Source organism: Erythrolamprus reginae, chromosome 1 (genome assembly GCF_031021105.1).
Source record: "Erythrolamprus reginae isolate rEryReg1 chromosome 1, rEryReg1.hap1, whole genome shotgun sequence".
NCBI lineage: Eukaryota > Metazoa > Chordata > Lepidosauria > Squamata > Dipsadidae > Erythrolamprus > Erythrolamprus reginae.
The window spans coordinates 388,420,682-388,440,207 of record NC_091950.1 but is presented as its reverse complement, the minus strand read 5'-3'; the positions used below and the strand labels follow the sequence as shown (position 1 = coordinate 388,440,207).

At 46.8% G+C, this 19,526-nt stretch overlaps 1 protein-coding gene across 2 annotated transcripts in view; it reads right to left on the bottom strand.

The window, feature by feature from the left end:
* The window catches only part of KIF13B (kinesin family member 13B), a 216,027-nt gene that overhangs the window by 186,507 nt on the left and 9,994 nt on the right, over window positions 1–19,526 (bottom strand). For both annotated transcript variants that reach the window (XM_070734859.1, XM_070734861.1), the window contains exon 2: window positions 8,390–8,483. In XM_070734859.1, the coding sequence (XP_070590960.1) occupies window positions 8,390–8,483 (94 nt within the window). The remainder of the gene's footprint in view (window positions 1–8,389; window positions 8,484–19,526) is intronic.

Below are 19,526 nucleotides of genomic sequence, written 5' to 3'. Positions count from 1 at the left end.
TCGAATTACTGATATGGTACAAAGAAATTTCACCAGCACAATAAATTCAGGAATAAATTTGCCAGCATTAAAAAGGATTCATGCCACCTTAGAAGGTCTCAATTCATCTAAGAGGTTTTTTTATCATATTACAATTACAATCCCCATCTGGGCACTTATACTCCAGCAGTTCAGAAAGTTTGTTAAATCAATCAATAATCAAACAAAATGAAATTCAATGGTGAAAAAAGTAAGATTCTACATTTAGGCAAGAAAAACAAAATGCACATGTATAACAGTTCCTTGCTCAACAGTAGTAACTGTGAGAGGGACCTTGGAGTCCTAGTGAGCCAGCAGTGTGCAGTGCAGCAGCTGCCAAAAAAGCCAATACAGTTCTAAGCTGCTTTAACAGTGGGAGGCAATCAAGATCACGTGAAGTTTATAAGGCCTTGGTAAAGCCACGCTTGGAATAAAGCATTCAGTTTTGGTCACCACAATGTAAAAAAAGATGTTGAGACTCTAGAAAGAGTGCAGAGAAGAGCAACAAAAATGATTCGTGAAAAGAAGGACCAGAGGAGACATGATAGCAGTGTTCCAATATTCTCAGTGGTTGCCACAAAGAAGAGGGAGTCAATCTATTCTTCGAAGAAATGGGTGGAAACTAAACAAGGAGAAAAGTAACTTAGAACTAAGGAGAAATTTCCTGACAGTTAGAACAATTAATCAGTGGAACAGATTGCCTCCAGAAGTTGTGAATGCTCCAACACTGGAAGTTTTTAAGATGATGTTGGATAACCATTTGTCTGAGGTAGTGTGGGATTTCCTGCCTAAGCAGAAGGTTGGACTAGAACAGTGTTTCCCAACCTTGGCAAGTTGAATATATCTGGACTTCAACTCCCAGAATTCCCCAGCCAGCATTCGCTGGCTGGGGAATTCTGGGAGTTGAAGTCCAAATATATTCAAGTTGCCAAGGTTGGGAAACACTGGACTAGAAGACCTCCAAAGTCCCTTCCAACACTATTATTATTATTATTATTATTATTATTATTATTATTATTATTATTATCATCATCATTACTAAATGATGAGTCACTTTTAATTGTTTCACATGCAACCTGCCTCTGCACAACTGCACCTGTCTTCCCCCACTATTTCCCCCTCACTATATCATTCCAATTTAAATCCCAAATCAATTTCCCTATGCATCAATTAAAAAAAGATGTGGAAAGATGTATTTCTTAGCTTTCAGAATAATTTATAAACATCTTCTACTTGATTCACAAGAAGGCGTTGTACTACTGAATTTAGGTAATATCACCCCCCAAAATTGAAAAGCACTTTAGTGTAATCATGGTTAAAGCACCAGGCTATAAATCAGGAGACTGTGAGTTCCAATCCCGCCTTAGGTATGAAACCAGTGGGTGACCTTTGGCCAGTCACTCTCCCTCAACCTTTGAAATCAGGCAGTGGTAACTCACTTCCAAAATGTTGCCAACAAAATGACAGGCACTTGAAGGGATCAAAAATAACAACAAAAATAGCATCTTTATCTGCTGAAAGAATCATACAAATTGTTGTGGTTCAGCCTGAGGCTTCTCAGGGACCGGCTGTGTCTCTGCTGGCTCCATTCCCGGAGGAGGATGACAGCAAAGAGGAGGGGGCTGAACAGTCGGAAGGGGGAGAGGGAAATCAGGAATGGGATGAAGGAGAACAGCATGAGAGCCCCGGGAGGGGGGGGGGCTCTCCCCAGCCAGTAGTTTGGAGTCATTAGGTGATGAAGCTCAAGCCGTCATTGACATGCGACAGAGACGGTCAGATCAAAGAAAGGAGCAATTAAAGAAGTATTATCAGCACTGAATTAGGAACAGTTGGGTTTGGGTGTGGTCCTCCTTAGCAGGGTTTAAAAGGCAGGCAAGCCCTTGAAGCCATGTGGAGTGTTATCAGTTTGGAGTTGCGTTATCCTGTCTTGTTTCTCGGCGTCTCTGTTCCTGGCTTGTGGCCCAGCAGCTTTGGAAGACCCGTGGGAGGTGTAGGTCTGCTATCTACAGCCTCGGCTTGGCAGCAAGAATTCTGTATTGCTGCATGGACTTTTGCCTTCGTGGATATATCTGAAGATATAGCATTTTCCTGTTTGTAAGGACATTTTCTGTTACCTGTGTTTTTCTTGAATTTTATAAAACTGCCTTTGCTTTTTACCAGTGTGTCTGGCTTCTCTTTTTGGGTTGGTATTGGCTTCTGGAGTGACCCAGACAGAACACAAATGAAGTATTTTTATATCATCTTTTACTTGTGCTGTATGATTCTAAATATTTGATCTAATTCTATGGTAAGACAAGAGTCATATCAGCTTAAAATTCTGATTTAATTTGAAAAGACTGATATATTCATTTCTGCAAATTTCATACAATTTCAGTTCTGCATAATATGCACAGGTTTGATTGTATGTTTTTATTTCTGCCACTATAGATGTATATCATAATGGTCTTCAGTTTTCAAAACATCTACTTAAGAAGGAGCTGAAACAGCATTAGTGTACAACTCAGACATTACCACATTAAAACTGGACAGCTTGCTTTATGAAAGAGCACCCAGGAAGTAGTTTTCCTTGTATTTTACAATTTATTCTTGAGATGCTTTTGTGAGAAACAGCCGTAACTAAAATTCAGTGGAGCTGTCTCATATAAAGTTTTTCTCACGTTCTAATTTATGGAACAGTTGTCAGAGAATCAGATTGTGTTATTTTAAAGTTATAATAAAAAGAGGGTTATAACAAAGCTTTTCTGCTTTTAATTTGTTAACTATTTATTATTTTTTGAACTAGGCATAGTTGTATTTTATGGATAACATGGGTATTTTTTAATTTGAACTGTTTTTGATGGTCTTATTCCAGTTTATAAACTGTTGGGAATCTTTCTTAAGTAATCAATCAATCAATCAATCAATCAATCAATGTGTAGGTTTAAATATGAATGAAATGTAGTTTTAATTGTGAATGAAAGGGATAAAATGTATCCCAGAAAGTATGAGCCATTGGCTAGTGTTTTACCATTCAAGTGAATGGTAAAACTGTACATGAGAAAAAAGCATATAAGATTATGATTGCCAAAAGGATGAAATTATTATAAGAAATTAATTGTCTAATATTAAATAAAAGTTGTAAAGTCAAGGGAAAAATTATTGTAAGCTGAATGTAATAAGAATGGTTTTATTTAACTAGTATAAGAGAAAAGGGAAAAGAACAGATAAAATCAAGTGAATCATGAATGGGTGCTGAATAAATGCAAACACAAAGTAGGTGACCCATATAAATGAAATATGTAGTAGTGTTAAGCCTGATCATATAGAGAAAAATGGTGATCAAATCACGAAATATATATATGAAAGTTGAGTGAATGTATTGAGAGAACGGGGAAACTGAGAAAAGCATATTTGAAAAGTGTTAATTAGATCCTTTAAGAGAGAGAACAAAAAACAGAGGGAAATTATGGATGTGTTATCCAGGGGTTTGTAAAGACAGAAAGAAATGGAGAAGTATAATAAATGGGTTGGTATAAAACATATTCATCAGCATTCCTACTTCCCCCATTATCGATGACTTCAAATTTCTTTGGCTTATCATTTCTTTCTGCATTTTACATAAATTGATTAGTCCCAAAGGAAATAGCGTGCAGTGTGTATTTGGGTGTACATGTAGGCATATATATTTTAGAAACTTAAATGGGAGATCAACATGCTGTAAAATAAAGTAAAACCTACTGCATCTTATTCATTTCCTAATATGGTTCAGCATCTCACATAAACCCTTTAGGGAGAATTTCTTTCTTTGGAAGCAAGCCCATCTGCCCAGAAAAAAAATATAAGTTGATGTGGTGAGGAACAATTTCTCCTTATGTAAATGGATATGTTGTTACTGGCCATGTTCAGCATGGCAGCCATTTACAAGGCTGTACCAACTGGCTCTAAAAGATTAGAGATCTCTGCTTTATATGTTCTCACTGAACATGAACAAAGAGACATTTAAAATAAGTAAGAATAATTTTATGTGCCATATCAGTGATGGCTAACTTTTCCAAACTAAGTGCCCAAAACATGCAAATGCACACATGCACAAACTCCCAAAATGCAATGTGTGTGCAGCCCTTTGCATGTCCACACAGCCCTGTGCATGCACGCATGGCTCTGTGCATGCGTCCCCCATTCATGCACCCCCATGCAAGTACCACTCCCCAAATGCACGACAGAGACCTGACAAGCAGTGGGCAAAAAGAGGCATGTACGCATGTGTGGTGGAGCTGAACTAGGGCAACAGTTCATGTGCCCATAGAAAAGGCGCACACATGCCAAAGGTTCACCATCACGGTCTTATATGGTAGGGTAATGATCTTTTTCAAAGCAGAACCTTCTACATGCTTTGGATTACAACCTTCTGGTATAACCCAAGACAGTTCAAATAGAATTTTGTTACTATTCTAGAATGACATAGATTAACTTTAATGTGTGCTAAAGCAAAGTACAGTGGTACCTCAAGATACGAACCCCTCATCTTACGAACAACCCGAGATACGAACCCGGGGTTCAGAAAATTTTTGCCTCTTAATACGAACTTTTTTCGTCTTACGAACGCCAAACCCGAACTTCCGGGTTCGGCATTCCGGTGGCTGCTGGGAAGCCCCGCAGCCCGGCTGTCACCTTTTAAAACAGCTGGGGGGCTTCCCAGTAGCCTCCCGAATCCGAACCCGGAAGTTCGGGTTTGGCGGCTTCGGGAGGCTGCTGGGAAGCCACCCGGCTGTTTTAAAAGGTGACAGCCGGGCGGCGGGGCTTCTCGGCGGCGGCGGCAGCAGGTTGGTAAGACGGAAAACATTCGGGAGGCCGCTTTGGGTTTTTGGCTGGGAGGGAGGGAGGGCAGGAGGTCCGGCGCCAGGGGAGGGAGTCAGGAAGGTCCTCCTGCTCCCCCCCTCAGCGAAAAACACAAAGACGGTCTGCCGCCGCATGACAGGCAGGGCGGAGCAGCGTGAAGCAAAGGGGGTCTGAAACTGCCAGCAGCTTCAGCTTCCCATTGCTCCGCGGGCGGCGGCAGACCGCCTTTGTATTTTTGGCTGGGGGGGGGAAGCAGGAGGCGCAGGATCGAGCCAGCGGCGGGCGCAGGGAGAGGCAGCAGATCTGCATCCTGGGCGGGCGGGCGAGGAGGCGCGACCGACCGGGCCCGGCTAGGACAGGGCGGGCAGCGGCTGGGCACGGCGACGAGGGTGCATGCAGTGGGGAACATCAGCGTGGGAGGCAGGAGAGGACCAGGCAACCGGAGCGGCGTCGCCGCCGCTCCCGGCTCGGCTTCCTTCGCCGCCGCAGGCAACGTGCGCTGTGATCTTCCGGGCCGGCCAGGCTCAATGACGGAAGGCAGCCGACTGGCTCGGGATGCTCGGCCGAAAGGGGCCGGGCTTGATCCGCTGAGCCTGGCCGTCCCGGAAGATCACAGCGCACGTTGCCTGCGGTGGCGAGGGAAGCCAAGCCGGGAGCAACTTAGTCGCCGCTCCTGGCTTGGTTTCCCTTGCCGCCACAAGCAACGCGCGCTGCGATCTTCCGGGATGGCCAGGCTCAGTGACGGAAGGCAGCCGCCTGGCTGGCCCGGAAGATCGCAGCGTGCGTTGCCTGCGCCGGCGAGGGAAGCCAAGCCGGGAGCAACTTAGTCGCCGCTCCCGGCTCGGCTTCCCTCGCCACCGCAGGCAACGTGCGCTGTGATCTTCTGGGCCGGCCAGGCTCAATGACGGAAGGCAGCCGACTGGCTCGGGATGCTCGGCCGAAAGGGGCCGGGCTTGATCCGCTGAGCCTGGCCGTCCTGGAAGATCACAGCGCACGTTGCCTGCGGCGGCGAGGGAAGCCAAGCCGGGAGCAACTTAGTCGCCGCTCCTGGCTCGGTTTCCCTCGCCGCCACAAGCAACGCGCGCTGCGATCTTCCGGGCCGGCCAGGCTCAGTGATGGAAGGCAGCCGCCTGGCCGGCCCGGAAGATCGCAGCGTGCGTTGCCTGCGCCGGCGAGGGAAGCCAAGCCGGGAGCAACTTAGGCGCCGCTTCTCGCTCGGTTTCCCTCGCCGCCACAGGCAACGTGCGCTGCGATCTTCCGGGCTGGCCAGGGAAGCCAAGCCGGCAGCAACTTAGCCGCCGCTCCTGGCTCAGCTTCCCTCGCCGCCGCAAGCAACGCGTGCTGCGATCTTCCAGGGGGGCCAGGCTCAGTGATGGAAGGCAGCCGCCTGGCCCAGGATGCTCGGCCGAAAGGAGCTGGGCTTGATACGCTGAGCCTGGCCGTCCCGGAAGATCGCAGCGCAGGTTGCCTGCGGCGGCGAGGGAACCCAAGCCGGGAGCAACTTAGTCGCCGCTCCTGGCTCAGTTTCCCTCGCCGCCACAAGCAACGCGCGCTGCAATCTTCCGGGCCGGCCAGGCTCAGTGACGGAAGGCAGCCGCCTGGCCGGCCCGGAAGATCGCAGCGTGCGTTGCCTGTGCCGGCGAGGGAAGCCAAGCCGGGAGCAACGTAGCCGCCTCTCCTGGCTCGGTTTCCCTCGCCGCCACAAGCAACGCGCGCTGCAATCTTCCGGGCCGGCCAGGCTCAGTGACGGAAGGCAGCTGCCTGGCCGGCCCGGAAGATCGCAGCGTGCGTTGCCTGCACCGGCGAGGGAAGCCAAGCCAGGAGCAACTTAGTCTCCGCTCCTGGCTCGGTTTCCCTCGCCGCCGCAAGCAACGCGCGCTGCGATCTTCCGGGCCGGCCAGGCTCAGTGACGGAAGGCAGCCGCCTGGCCGGCCCAGAAGATCGCAGCGTGCGTTGCCTGTGCCGGCGAGGGAAGCCAAGCCGGGAGCAACGTAGCCGCCTCTCCTGGCTCGGCTTCCCTCGCCACCGCAGGCAACTTGTGCTGCGATCTTCCGGGCCGGCCAGGGAAGCCAAGCCGGGAGCAACGTAGCCGCCGCTCCTGGGTCGGTTTCCCTCGCCGCCGCAGGCAACGTGCGCTGCGATCTTCCGGGCCGGCCAGGGAAGCCAAGCCGGCAGCAACGTAGCCGCCGCTCCTGGCTCAGCTTCCCTCGCCGCCGCAAGCAACGCGCGCTGCGATCTTCCAGGGGGGCCAGGCTCAGTGACGGAAGGCAGCCGCCTGGCCCGGGATGCTCGGCCGAAAAGAGCCGGGCTTGATATGCTGAGCTGATGTTCCCCGCTGCGTCGGGCACCGCCAGCCCCGAGTCGGACGCACCCTCGCCGCCGCGCCCAGCCGCTGCCCGCCCCATCCTAGCCGGAGCCTCAGTCGGGCCCAGTCGGTCGCGCCTCCTCGCCCGCAGTGGTGGTGGAGGAAGGTGACAGCCGGCCGGCGGCGCGGAGAATGTGGCCCGGAGGCTGGGAGGGAGGTGGAATACAGGAGGAGAAGGAGGAGGGAGGCCAGGAGGGAGAGGGGGGAGGAGGGAGGGAGGAAATCAGAGAAGACGCACGTACAAACCGCCCGTGCGTTTCCCTCCCTTCCCTTCCAGTCATTGCAAGCCGGACAGTAACTGCTGACTTTTCCATTAATCCACCCACGAGGCTCCCTCCGGGCAGCCTGTGCTGTCTCCCCCGTCTCCCCCCCCCCTCCACCCACACCCGAACAAAATCCGAATGCCGGCGGAAATGAGGCAAAAGGGGTGAATTTTGGGCTTGCACGCATTAATCGCTTTTCCATTGATTCCTATGGGAAACTTTGTTTCGTGTTACGAACTTTTCACCTTACGAACCTCCTCCTTTCACCAATTAAGTTCGTATCATGAGGTATTACTGTATACATCACTTTCTTCTCCATTCTTTATCCAGAGTTTTAGATCACTTCTTAGCGCATCTTCTCTGCTACCTCTAACTTTTCCCATTCTTCTTTTCTTCCCTACATTTTAGGCCCACGGAGCAAACATGAAATGCTTGTAACCTGCCAAGCATTACTGCAATCAAACCCCTGCAGAAATCAGTTAGGGATTCAATATAATAAGGTTTTGCTATAAACTGGAATTAGTTAAATCACCCTGGGTCCCATTAACGAGGAAATGAATGAATAAATGAATCAATCAATCAATTAAGAGGACGCAGAATATGATCAGGAAATTAGCAAGAGACTTAATCAGATGCATTTTTACCTGGGCCAGATATTATATTACTTTGCACTAGACCAAGGAAATAGAAATAAGTAAACTCATCACACAATTTTCTAATCATTCTCCAGTACTCGTATCTTTATGTCAGAATCCATAAAAACAACATATTATCCATTGCTTTCCAATTAAACCTGTATCTCCTCCAATCAGTTGCATTCAGACATTCAGCATTCAGAGGAACTAATCTGCTTTAAATTTCAAAGTTGTTTTCAAATAAAATATTTGAGCCAAAGGTGCTTTTTTCAAAAGGCAACTGGACTTACCTAGCATCTCCTTTCGAAAGGTTAGTGTTCACAGGATGAAGAATAACTTTGTTTGTCTCCACGTCTACCACACATTTTGTACGCAGATCCATTTCTATTATGAGAAAAAAGAAGGGGATAAATACGTTAAATGCCATCTTTAGAATCATAGAGTATTTCAGCATTACAACCTGTTCATTTATATTTTGCTAACCTACAGTATTTGTCCCCTGATTATCTATAACTGCCTACCAGGATATTCAGCTTTATACTTATTTATTTTTGTTTTCTTTATTTATTTTATTTGTCAAACATGTATAGGATAGTAGTTTGTCTAAACATAACATAAGTAGAAAGTAATGATAAGAGGACAATAGAACAGTAGGACAGGGACCTTAAAAAAGAGTTACAGCATTCTTCCCAAATCTGGCATCATCCACATCTGTTGGATTACAACTGTCAGCATTCCATTAGTATGGCTGGAGCTCCAATAGATGAAATGATGGGAACTTTTATCTAACAAATGGAGAGAAGGGACCAATTCTGGGGAAACTACTGCAGGCTTCTTTTTATTGGTCCTCCCATCTCCAAATCTGCAGATGCATTCTGAAGGGCTATGAAGGAACTGTAAAATTCAGAAATAGAGAGGAAGGAATACAAAAGCTGTCACACAACTATTTAGATTATGCAAGTGAGAGATAAACATTTCCTCTCTAGTTTCGATATACCGTGATCCCCCGAGTTTCGCGATCCCGATCATTGCGAATCGCTATATCGCGATTTTTCCACCCGATGACGTCACTCCCTTCCTTTCTCATCTTTCTTTCTCTCTCTCTTTCTCTATCTTGCTTCTTCCTCTCTCACACTCTTCCTCCCTCTCTCATCTCTTTCTTTCCTTCTCTCTATTTCTGTATCTCTCCCCCTCTTGCTCTCGAGCGGCAAGCGAGCAGCCGGGCGGGCGGGCGAACGGGCAAGCGGGTGACGGGCAAGCGGCAAGCGATCTTGGGGTTTCCCCTTTGCCTGGGCGGCGGGAAGACCCAGGGAAGGTTCCTTCGGCCGCCCAACAGCTGATCTGCTCCGCAGCGCGGCAGCAGCGAGGAGCCGAAGATGGGGTTTCCCCGTTGCCTGGGCAACGGGGAAACCCCATCTTCGGCTCCTCGCTGCTGCCGCGCTGGGGAGCAGATCAGCTGTTGGGCGGCCGAAGGGTCTTCCCCACCGCCCACACGCAAACTCCACCATCTGCGCATGTGCGGCCATGGAAAAAGGGGCGCGCATGCGCAGATGGTGTTTTTACTTCCGTGCCGCTACATCGTGAGTTATCGATTATCGCGAGGGGTCTTGGAACGGAACCCTCGCGATAATTGGGGGATCACTGTACTGTATATTTTGTCATTGTTACATGCAGAACAGAAATACACTGCTCAAAAATAATAATAAAGGGAACACTTAAAACACAGAATATAACTTCAAGTAAATCAAACTTACGTGAAATCAAACTGTCCACTTAGGAAGCAACACTGATTGACAATAAATTTCACATTATTATTATTATTATTATTATTATTATTATTATTATTATTATTTAAATGATGTGCAAATGGAATAGTTGTGCAAATGAAATATTCAATGAGAATATTTCATTCATTCAGATCTAGGATGGGTTATTTGAGTGTTCCCTTTATTTTTTTTGAGCAGTATACTTCCTTAGTGTAAAGAACCAGTCTTACATGAAGATTTTATCAAACCTGCCTCCATAGAATTCTAAGGATCCAATGGCGGGATAAGGTGCCTGACACTGAGATCCTCTCCAGACCAGGCCTGCCATCAATTCCCACCCTGCTGATGAAAGCCCAGACACGCTGGGCAGGCCATGTTGCTAGGATGCCAGCAGACCATAGCATCCCTAAACGGCTCCTCTATGGTGAGCTGTCTAAAGGAAAACGATCACATGGGGGACAAAGGAAGCGATACAAAGACACATTGAAAGCCTCCTTCAAGTCCCTCGATATCGACACCACCTCCTGGGAAACCCTGGCACAAGATCGACCAACATGGCGCATACTGATCCACCAAGGCTGCCAGGCATCTGAGGCCAGAAGAAGAGCAATAGAGAAGCGAGCGCTCCGCAAAGCCAGGGCTGCAAATGCAAATGCTGTGACAATGGTGCCCGTACATGTCTGCCCAACATGTGGTAGAACATTTCGTGCCCGTATAGGTCTTACCAACCACCTGCGGACACATCACGTGCAGCCATAACATCAAGGTCCTCCTCGAACACAATGGACGAACATCATCATCAAACAATGTAGAACAAATATCCTCATAGATCTACCACTGACAATCAGACCAAAACAAATAAATAGTACTGGGTTAGATAGTCCAACTGTGAAAGACTAGAACTGTACAAGTTTACCTAATAAAAATGTGCAGCCATGTTCTCTCCCCTATTCTGATTGGTCCAGATCAGGGTACAAGCTACTGATAAAGAATCCAAGAAGAATTATACTTCTCTATTCGCATTTTCCCTTTGTATCCATACAATCACACATTTTATCTTATCAATACCTGCAGATTTACTTATTTATTTGTTTGTTTGTTCGTTTGTTTATTTATTTATCCCAATATACATTGTAGGTTATAGAGAATATACACGTAGTAAAATATATCAAGAAAGAATAGAGGAAAAGATATAAGAATAAAAATAAAATAAGTCAGTGAGGAATAGTGGGAAAGATATAGGAATGGAAGAAAAGATAAATGAGATAAGGAGAGACAATTGGATAGGTGACAGGAGGCACACTAGTGCACTTATGCACGCCCCTTACTGGCCTCTTAGGTACCTAGAGAGGTCAATCGTGGATAGTCTAAGGGTAAAATGTTGGGGGTTAGGGGTTAACACTAGGGAGAATTTTTTGAATATTTTTTGAATATTTGAAGTCTGTTTCTCCTCAAGTTCTGCTGAATGAGGACGATAGTTCCCTTTCTGGTTGCTCAACATTTCTCAAACTTTGTGTGAGTTGACCCTCCATGCAGAAAGCCCACCGAAGGTGAGGACACTGAACACATCTACAGTATCCTATGTTGACTGCAGCTTTCAAATTTTCACATTTGCGGCTAAGGAAAGATTTGAATTGCTAGATATCAAGAAACATATAGCTTTGTTTCACTACAGAGAAGTTGAGAACAAAGCAATACTTCTTCCTGGAATCACAGGAAATTGTCAATAATATTGAATCTAAATTGCAAGTTGAAGTGTGTATTATTTATATTTCTAAACCGGAAGTTGTAAGTCCAGTTAATTGAAAATCTATCTTTTAAAACATCCATCACAAATTAGTTTTATTGTCAAAAGGAAAGGAAAGGTGGGAGATCTTCTAGAAAAATGAAGTATAATCTGGTATTTTAATCATTTGCAATCAACTACAGAAAAACCAATTGCTACCAATCTGCCTTATGGGCACATAACATTCTGGACATAAACTGCTTCAACTCCTACCCTCAAAACAATGCTTATAGAGCACTGCACACCAAGACAACTAGACACAAGAACACCATCACTACATTACTGTTACTATTAGTCTTCTTATTGTTCCTATCACTATCTCCTGCCAATTGCTTCATGATTGCTTATTTGTACCCTATGACTATCATTAAGGGTTATACCTTATGATTCTTGACGAGTGTACCTTGTCCTTTTATGTACACTGAGAGCATATTATTATTATTATTATTATTATTATTATTATTATTATTAATTAGATTTGTATGCCGCCCCTTTCCGTGGACTTTGTACCAAAGACAAATTCCTTGTGTGTCCAATCACATTGGCCTAAAAAGAATTATATTCTGTTCTGTTCTGTTCTATTCTAATTCTATTTTAAACATATTTTACATTTGGGCAGCAGATAAATATTCTGAATTAATAGTACCTAAACATTTTTAGCTTACACTAAAGAAATCAAATATATTCATCCTTCTTATTTCGCATTGCAAATGAGAGCTACTGAAAGAGTGCAGGAATTAGTTCAAACAAAAAATATAATTTTTCTTATTGAACATAAGATGGAAGGGGGAGAAGGTAACCTAAGGCAGCATGCTAATTCTTTTCAATAAACATAAAATAGGGCATGTGGGAAGCACTTCAGATATAAAAATAGCTTTTCAAAATATCCACCCTGGAAAACTATGGGCAGATTTCTTATAATATAATTTTAGTTTCCCTGGGCTGACATATTTTGGTCAAACAGGATGGTCAAAAAATATGTGTTTTATGCAGATATGTATTAATATTAAAATATAATTAATTCTGAAGATACAAGCAACTTCAAAGCATACACACACACGATGCAAAATGATTTATAATCTATCCACCTCTAATGGCCTCCCCCTCTGTGCCCAGCAACTAACCGTTCTTCTATCGACTGCAGATTCTCCATAAACTGTAAACAAACGTTTGTGAATGTTCCCAACTGTTTCTTTCACCGCAGTGAGAAATTCAATGATGACACACTGCTTGTAACGTGCATCACTTACAGACGCCATTTTGAAACACTGCTGCAGCTACACTATCTGTCTGAAGAAACACAAAACTTACACATGCACGCCTGACAATTCAAATAATGTATATCTAAAGTTTCACGTTCGTACCATTACTGTAGGCTGAGAAAAAAATGTGGTAAATCTCATACTATTTTCAATCACTTTCCAAGGAACTTCAAAATCCTTATGATAGAAAGCTCCAGTGATTCTGGAAATAAATCCTACAGATTCAAATAGATACCAATTGGCATTCCAAAAGGGAAAAAAACCAATGGACCTCTAATTAGTGAAACTAGGCGTTGATTGCTTACCTGAACGCCTCTTCTCGTACGGTGAGCGGGTACAGCAGTCACATGGGTTGCTCATGTCCAATCCGGTGGAACTGAGCCTAGTATTAAAAAAGCTTGCCGGATCCGCCCCTTCCCCAGAATTCGCGAATCCATAGACTAGGCTCAGTTGTGAAGCTCTGTAGTGTTCAACTCTCATTGTTAGAGGAAAAAAGATATAGAAAAGTAAAGAAGACACATACAAGGGCGGGAAGTGACTGCTGTACCCGCTCACCGTACGAGAAGAGGCGTTCAGGTAAGCAATCAACGCCTATTCTCCGTACTGAAGGAGCGGGTCCAGCAGTCACATGGGACATACCCAATAGATGGTCCCTAGGGTGGGATTAGCTTGCTATCGTGTGAGATAACGGATTGGAGTACCCTTCTGCCGAAGGCAGCGTCCGCTGAAGCGTAAGAATCAATTTTGTAATGCCTGATGAAGGAATTTGGCGAGGCCCAAGTGGCTGCTTTGCAGACCTCCTCCAACGGGGCTTGAGTCGCCCAAGCGGCCGAGGTGGCTGCGCTCCTGGTGGAATGCGCAGTGATGTTCCTTGGAACTGAGAGGGAGGCCGACTCATAGGCCTTAGATATAGTCCCTCTGATCCAACGGCCTATTACTGTTGAAGACACTTTGGCCCCCATGACTCTGGGATGATAGGCTACAAAGAGTGCTTCTGACCTCCGAAAGGGTCCTGTGCGTTGGATATATATTCTCAGCGCTCTGGTGAGATCCAGGGTGTGCCATCTAATTGCCAAGGGATGGTCTCGTTGGAGGCAGAAGGAAGGTAGGACAATATCCTGAGATCTGTGGAACATGGAACTGACCTTGGGTAAGAAGGTGGGGTCCAGTCGCAAGACTACCTTGTCCTGATGGAATTGACAAAGGTCCTGCCTGATAGAGAGGGCAGCCAGCTCCGAAATGCGTCGGGCAGAGGTAATAGCCACCAGGAAAGCTACCTTAAAGGATAGGTACCTGAGGGACGCCGATTTTAGGGGTTCGTATGGTGCCTGCGTGAGGGAATGGAGAACCCGTGGCAAGTCCCAGGATGGGTACCTGTGGACCTTGGAAGGTCTGAGGTTGGCTATGCCCTTGAGGAATTCCTGAACTTCAGGGAAGGATCGGAGAGGCTGTCTGCGGGGACCCCCTAGGACAGATGAAATGGCTGCCAGATGACGCCGGAGGGTGCTGGTGGAAAGTCCTTTATGGAAGCCTTGCATAAGGAAGGAAACAATTCTGTGTATGGGGATGCACAGAGGGGAGAGACCTTCCTGTAGACACCACTGGTGAAACTTGGACCACGTGTGGTCGTAGATTCGATTGGTCGAGCCCCTCCTGGCCTTTAAAATGACCTCCACTGAATCGGGGTCATGACCACGCAGTTCTAAATCTCTCCTGATAACAGCCAGGCGGTGAGGTGGAACCACTCCGGGTCTGGATGGAAAGAGGCCCCCTGCCGCAGCATATCCCCCGAAACGGGGAGTCGCCAAGGGTCCTGGACGGACAGCTGTTGGAGATCCGCGAACCAGGGCCGGCGGGGCCAATGAGGAGCGATTAAGATTACTCGGGCCCTCTCGGTGAGGACCTTGTGAATCACGTCCGGGAGGATTGGAATTGGAGGAAATGCGTAGAGTAGGCCTGGAGGCCATGGACTCCGGAGGGCATTGATTGCTTCCGCTCCCGGGGATGGAAATCTGGAATAGAAGCGAGGGAGTTGGGCGTTCGCATTGGTCGCGAAGAGATCCAGGACTGGTAGGCCGAATCTGAGGGTGATTTGATGGAACAGGTCTTGATGGAGGTTCCACTCTCCTGGGTCTATCGTTGCTCGGGATAGCCAATCCGCCTGGACGTTGAGACTCCCCGAGATGTGATCGGCTAGGAGCGACTGGAGATGTTTTTCCGCCCAAAGGCCCAACTTGAGGGCCTCCCTCATGAGAGCCTTGGATCTCGTGCCTCCCTGTCTGCAGATATGGCTTTTTGTGGCAATGTTGTCGGTGAGAATGAGAACGTGCCGGTTGGGAATGCGAGGAGAGAAATGCTTCAGAGCCAGGGAAACGGCTCTTAACTCTAGCCAATTGATTGGCCTGGAAGCTTCCTCCGGGGACCACGTGCCCTGGGCTATCATCCCCTGGGCGTGGGCGCCCCATCCCGATAGACTGGCATCTGTGGTGATGACAAATTGATCCGGGCACCTGAACGGGGATCCTCTGTCCATGGCCGGAGACTTCCACCACTTGAAGGATCTGCGAACACTCAGTGGGATGACAATGCGTCGATTTGAGTTGCTGTGCCCCGATCTCTGAAAAGGCAACAGTAGCCACTGGAGTTCCCTAGCATGAAGGCGAGCCCAGGGAATGATGCCTATGCATGACACCATCTTCCCCAAAAGGGAAGATAGAGTAACTATGGATACTGAAGGATTAGATAAAATGTTAGAAATTAACTCCACTATACTGAGTTTTCTCTCGGGAGAGAGAAAAACCTGGGAGGATTTTGAATCAATAATGGACCCCAGGTGAGAAATGGAAGTGGAAGGTTGGAGGTGACTTTTATCAAAGTTGATGGAAAATCCATGGTCCTGAAGGACTGACATGGTGACAGAAAGGTCTGTTTTCACTCTCTCTAGGGAGTTCCCATGAATTAAAATATCATCAAGATAACATAAAATGTGGATGGGAGACGCCCGGATATAGGCCGCCAGGGACCCCAAGAGCTTTGTAAAGACCCGAGGGGCCGAGGAAAGGCCAAATGGCATCGCCCTATACTGGAAATGCCTGCCTTGAAAGGAAAAACGTAAAAATTTTCTGTGGCATTTGGCTATAGGAATGTGAAGGTAGGCCTCAGTGAGGTCTAAGGAGACCATGAAATCTCCCGAGTGAATGGCGGCCAAAATAGAAGACAAGGAGTGCATCTTAAACTTCCTATATTTGATGAATAGGTTTAGTTTCTTTAAATCCAAAATGGCTCTCCAACCTCCGGAGGACTTTGGAACCATAAATAGGATGGAGTAAAACCCTAGGCCCTTCTGACCGGAAGGGACCGGTTGAATGGCTCTGATGGACAATAAATGAGAAATGGCCTCCTCCATACGGTTACAATCTGAGGATGACCTGGGAGAAGGGCAGGAAATAAAACGTTTAGGGGGAGGAGAAATAAATTCTAAAAGAAGGCCTGTTTGAACAGTGTCAATGACCCAAGGGTCCTTGGAGGTGAGACGCCAATTAGAGGCGAAATGAGCTAGGCGACCCCCTATGGGAATGGAGGTAAGATTACCATCTAGGTTTTTTTGAAGCCCTGTTAGAGGAAGCTCCCCTTTGGAAACGAAACCCTCTACCCCTGGAGTTCCTACCTTGGGAACGAAAGCGGGGGGAATACTGACCTGGAGATCTCTGATAGGAAGCCGGTTGATCTTGCTGGCGCCCTGGGCGACGAAAGGACTGCGTTTTGGTAACCTTTTTTGTGGTTGGACCCAAAACCTTCTTCTTGTCCGTGGTCTCCGTGAGGAGTGGATCCAGAAGATCACCGAAGAGAAGGTCGCGCTTTAAGGGGCCCTGGGATAACTGCCACTTTTGGCGAACTCCCGCTTGCCAAGGGCGAATCCATAGGAGTCTTCTTGCCGTTGTAGAAGCTGCAATAGACTTAGCAGAAAATCTAGTAGATTGCAAGGTGGCATCAGCCACGTACTGGGCAGCTGCAAAGACCTTGTTGAAGTCTTGTTGACCTCTCAAGTCATCGGGAGGAATGTGCTGTTGAAGTTGGCGAAGCCATAGCAGCATGGCTCTGGAGAAGAAGGAGGCCGCTGCAGAGCTTTTAATGGCCCAGGAATCAGCGGTGAATCCTCTTTTGAGCATTTGCTCGATGCGCTTGTCCTCTGGGCGGAGGACTTCCTCCGCCTCGCCTGGCACAGCCGCTGCCGAGTGAAGAATCTTGACAGGTTCATCTGGTTTGGGAAAGGATAGAAGCTCTTCATAGGAAGAGGAAAGTTTATACAACTTTCTGTCCTTGGTGGAGGGATTAAGGCCAGAGGCTGGAAAATCCCACTGTTTGAGTAAGGCATCTTTAAACAATTTAGGCATAGGAATTACCTCGTTATCCTCCTGTTCCTCTGTGAAGTAAGGTAAATTCTCCTCCGGGGGATCAGTGGAAGTGGAGGCTTGTTTTTCCTGGGCCGCTAATCCCGTAGAAATTCTAGCTTTGAGGAGGAGAGATTTGAATAGTTGAGAAGGAAAAATAGTAATTGGAGGAGGGACCTTTATTTGGGATTCCTCATCCTCTGATAAGCCCTGAAAAGGGTCTTCATCCTCCTCTACATCCTCATATTCATCCTGGGAGGATTCTGAATCATCCTGAATAGGAGCTCTGACCGCTGGGGAAGAACCCAAGGGGCGGGAGGAACGAGAAGGAGGAAGAGGTAAAGGAAGCTCATTGATGGTGGAGAGTTTGGCATCAATGGCTTTGGACAACACAGCAAAAATAGATTGGAACTCAGGAGGTAAACTGGAAATATCAGCAGAAATGGCAGAAGAATCCCTAAAGGCCTGGGAGGATCCTGGCTGGGGGGAATCTTCAATAATATCTGGTTCCTCTGGACCTATGCCCCATAGGTTAGGTTGGGGTCTGTCTAGGTTTGGCTCATCCAGAGATAACACAGGGACCCCAGAAGGAGGCAGACTAGAGGCCTCTGGTGGGTCTTGACTACTGATTACTTGGGCCTGCACTTTCAAACGTTTTGCTGATTTGTCATGGATTTTTTGTAGGGCTAGGTCCCTTCTCTTCTCGGCCCTGGTGACCTTGGTCGGGGGGCGGGCCCCTGGAGAAGAGGAGGAAGAGGCCTGGGGGATACTAGTAATCTCATCGCCTGTAGGCCTGGCCTCTCTGGGACCTTTAGTTGTGCCTCTCTTGGGAAAAGTAGCCATAGTCTGACAATTAACAGAAGACAAGGCTGAGCCAATAACTGAATTATAAGGAGAAGAATTTCAAGGACTTCCCAAGAGGAATGGATCCTGCTTCGAGGCCTCGAAGCTGCTGAAACGTGAGGACAATCTGGGCAAACCCAGAGTTCGTGCCCCCAAATCCAGCGGGGCCAGCCTCCCTAAACTTTGTAATTAAGTAAACCAAGGCACTCTGGTTGGAGGCTTAGCCGGTGGAGAATTTAGCCTGGGACCCCCAAGGCCCGCTCCCGGATCCACGCGGTGGACTGAGGCCTACACGGCTGGCAGAAAGCCAACACGAGAGGCCTAGATTTTAAAAAAGGGCGCGAAGGCCTTCGCGCCGAAAAAATCGCTCCGTAGAATTTCTTAAGGGAAAAGCGATCGACTAAGTCCAGGAGACTAGAAGGCGTCTCACTCCGCAGGAGGTATTTTATAAGCCCTTAAATATTTGTATACAATAAATAATCAATATTCAATGGATAAATACTTGCACCAGGACCTCCAGGCCAAAGGATTAGAAGAATCCACAAGCGGCCGCAGGAATCGTAACCGGCAAAACCGCCGGGGGAAAACGAAACCGCAACTTCTCCCAAGGAAAAAAGCCGAGCCGCTTTATTACTTTTTTTCTTTTAAACGGCTGGCGCAATTAGTGCAAGTAAATAAATAAAGACAATAAATCTTACTACTTTTTGAAGGAAAGATCGAAGGGAAGGTGTTAGAATGTTGAACGAGCTATCACAATACAACCGCAGGATATGCGAACTGAGCGAATTCTGGGGAAGGGGCGGATCCGGCAAGCTTTTTTAATACTAGGCTCAGTTCCACCGGATTGGACATGAGCAACCCATGTGACTGCTGGACCCGCTCCTTCAGTACGGAGAAAAGCAATGAAGGGCTGAAAATGTGTTTACTACCACACTGTGGGTGTGGCTTATTTTGTGGGTGTGGCTTGCCGGCCATGTGACCAGGTGGAAGTGTCTTGATGATCATGTGACCGGGGGTGGTGGCTTAAAGGTCATGTGATTGGCTTAGAGTTGGTAAACTTGACATCACTCACATCAAGGATTTGGGTTAGTATTAAGGTGCCGGGCCTCTCCTCGCCTCGAAGAGATACCATTTCTCTATTTACTATTGCTGAACATACAAAATATACTATTTAATTCTATTTATATATGCCATATGTGTACATACATATTACACACAGGCACCCAAAAATAGGTACACACAACACACAGGCACACACAGCTCTTCTAAAATTATACACATTCAACCTCATTTACTGTGATAGGAAAAACATACCCAGAACTCAGAAGGGGAAAAAATAAAAAAATTTAAAAAAAATCTACCAGTTCTGCGTACCTGAC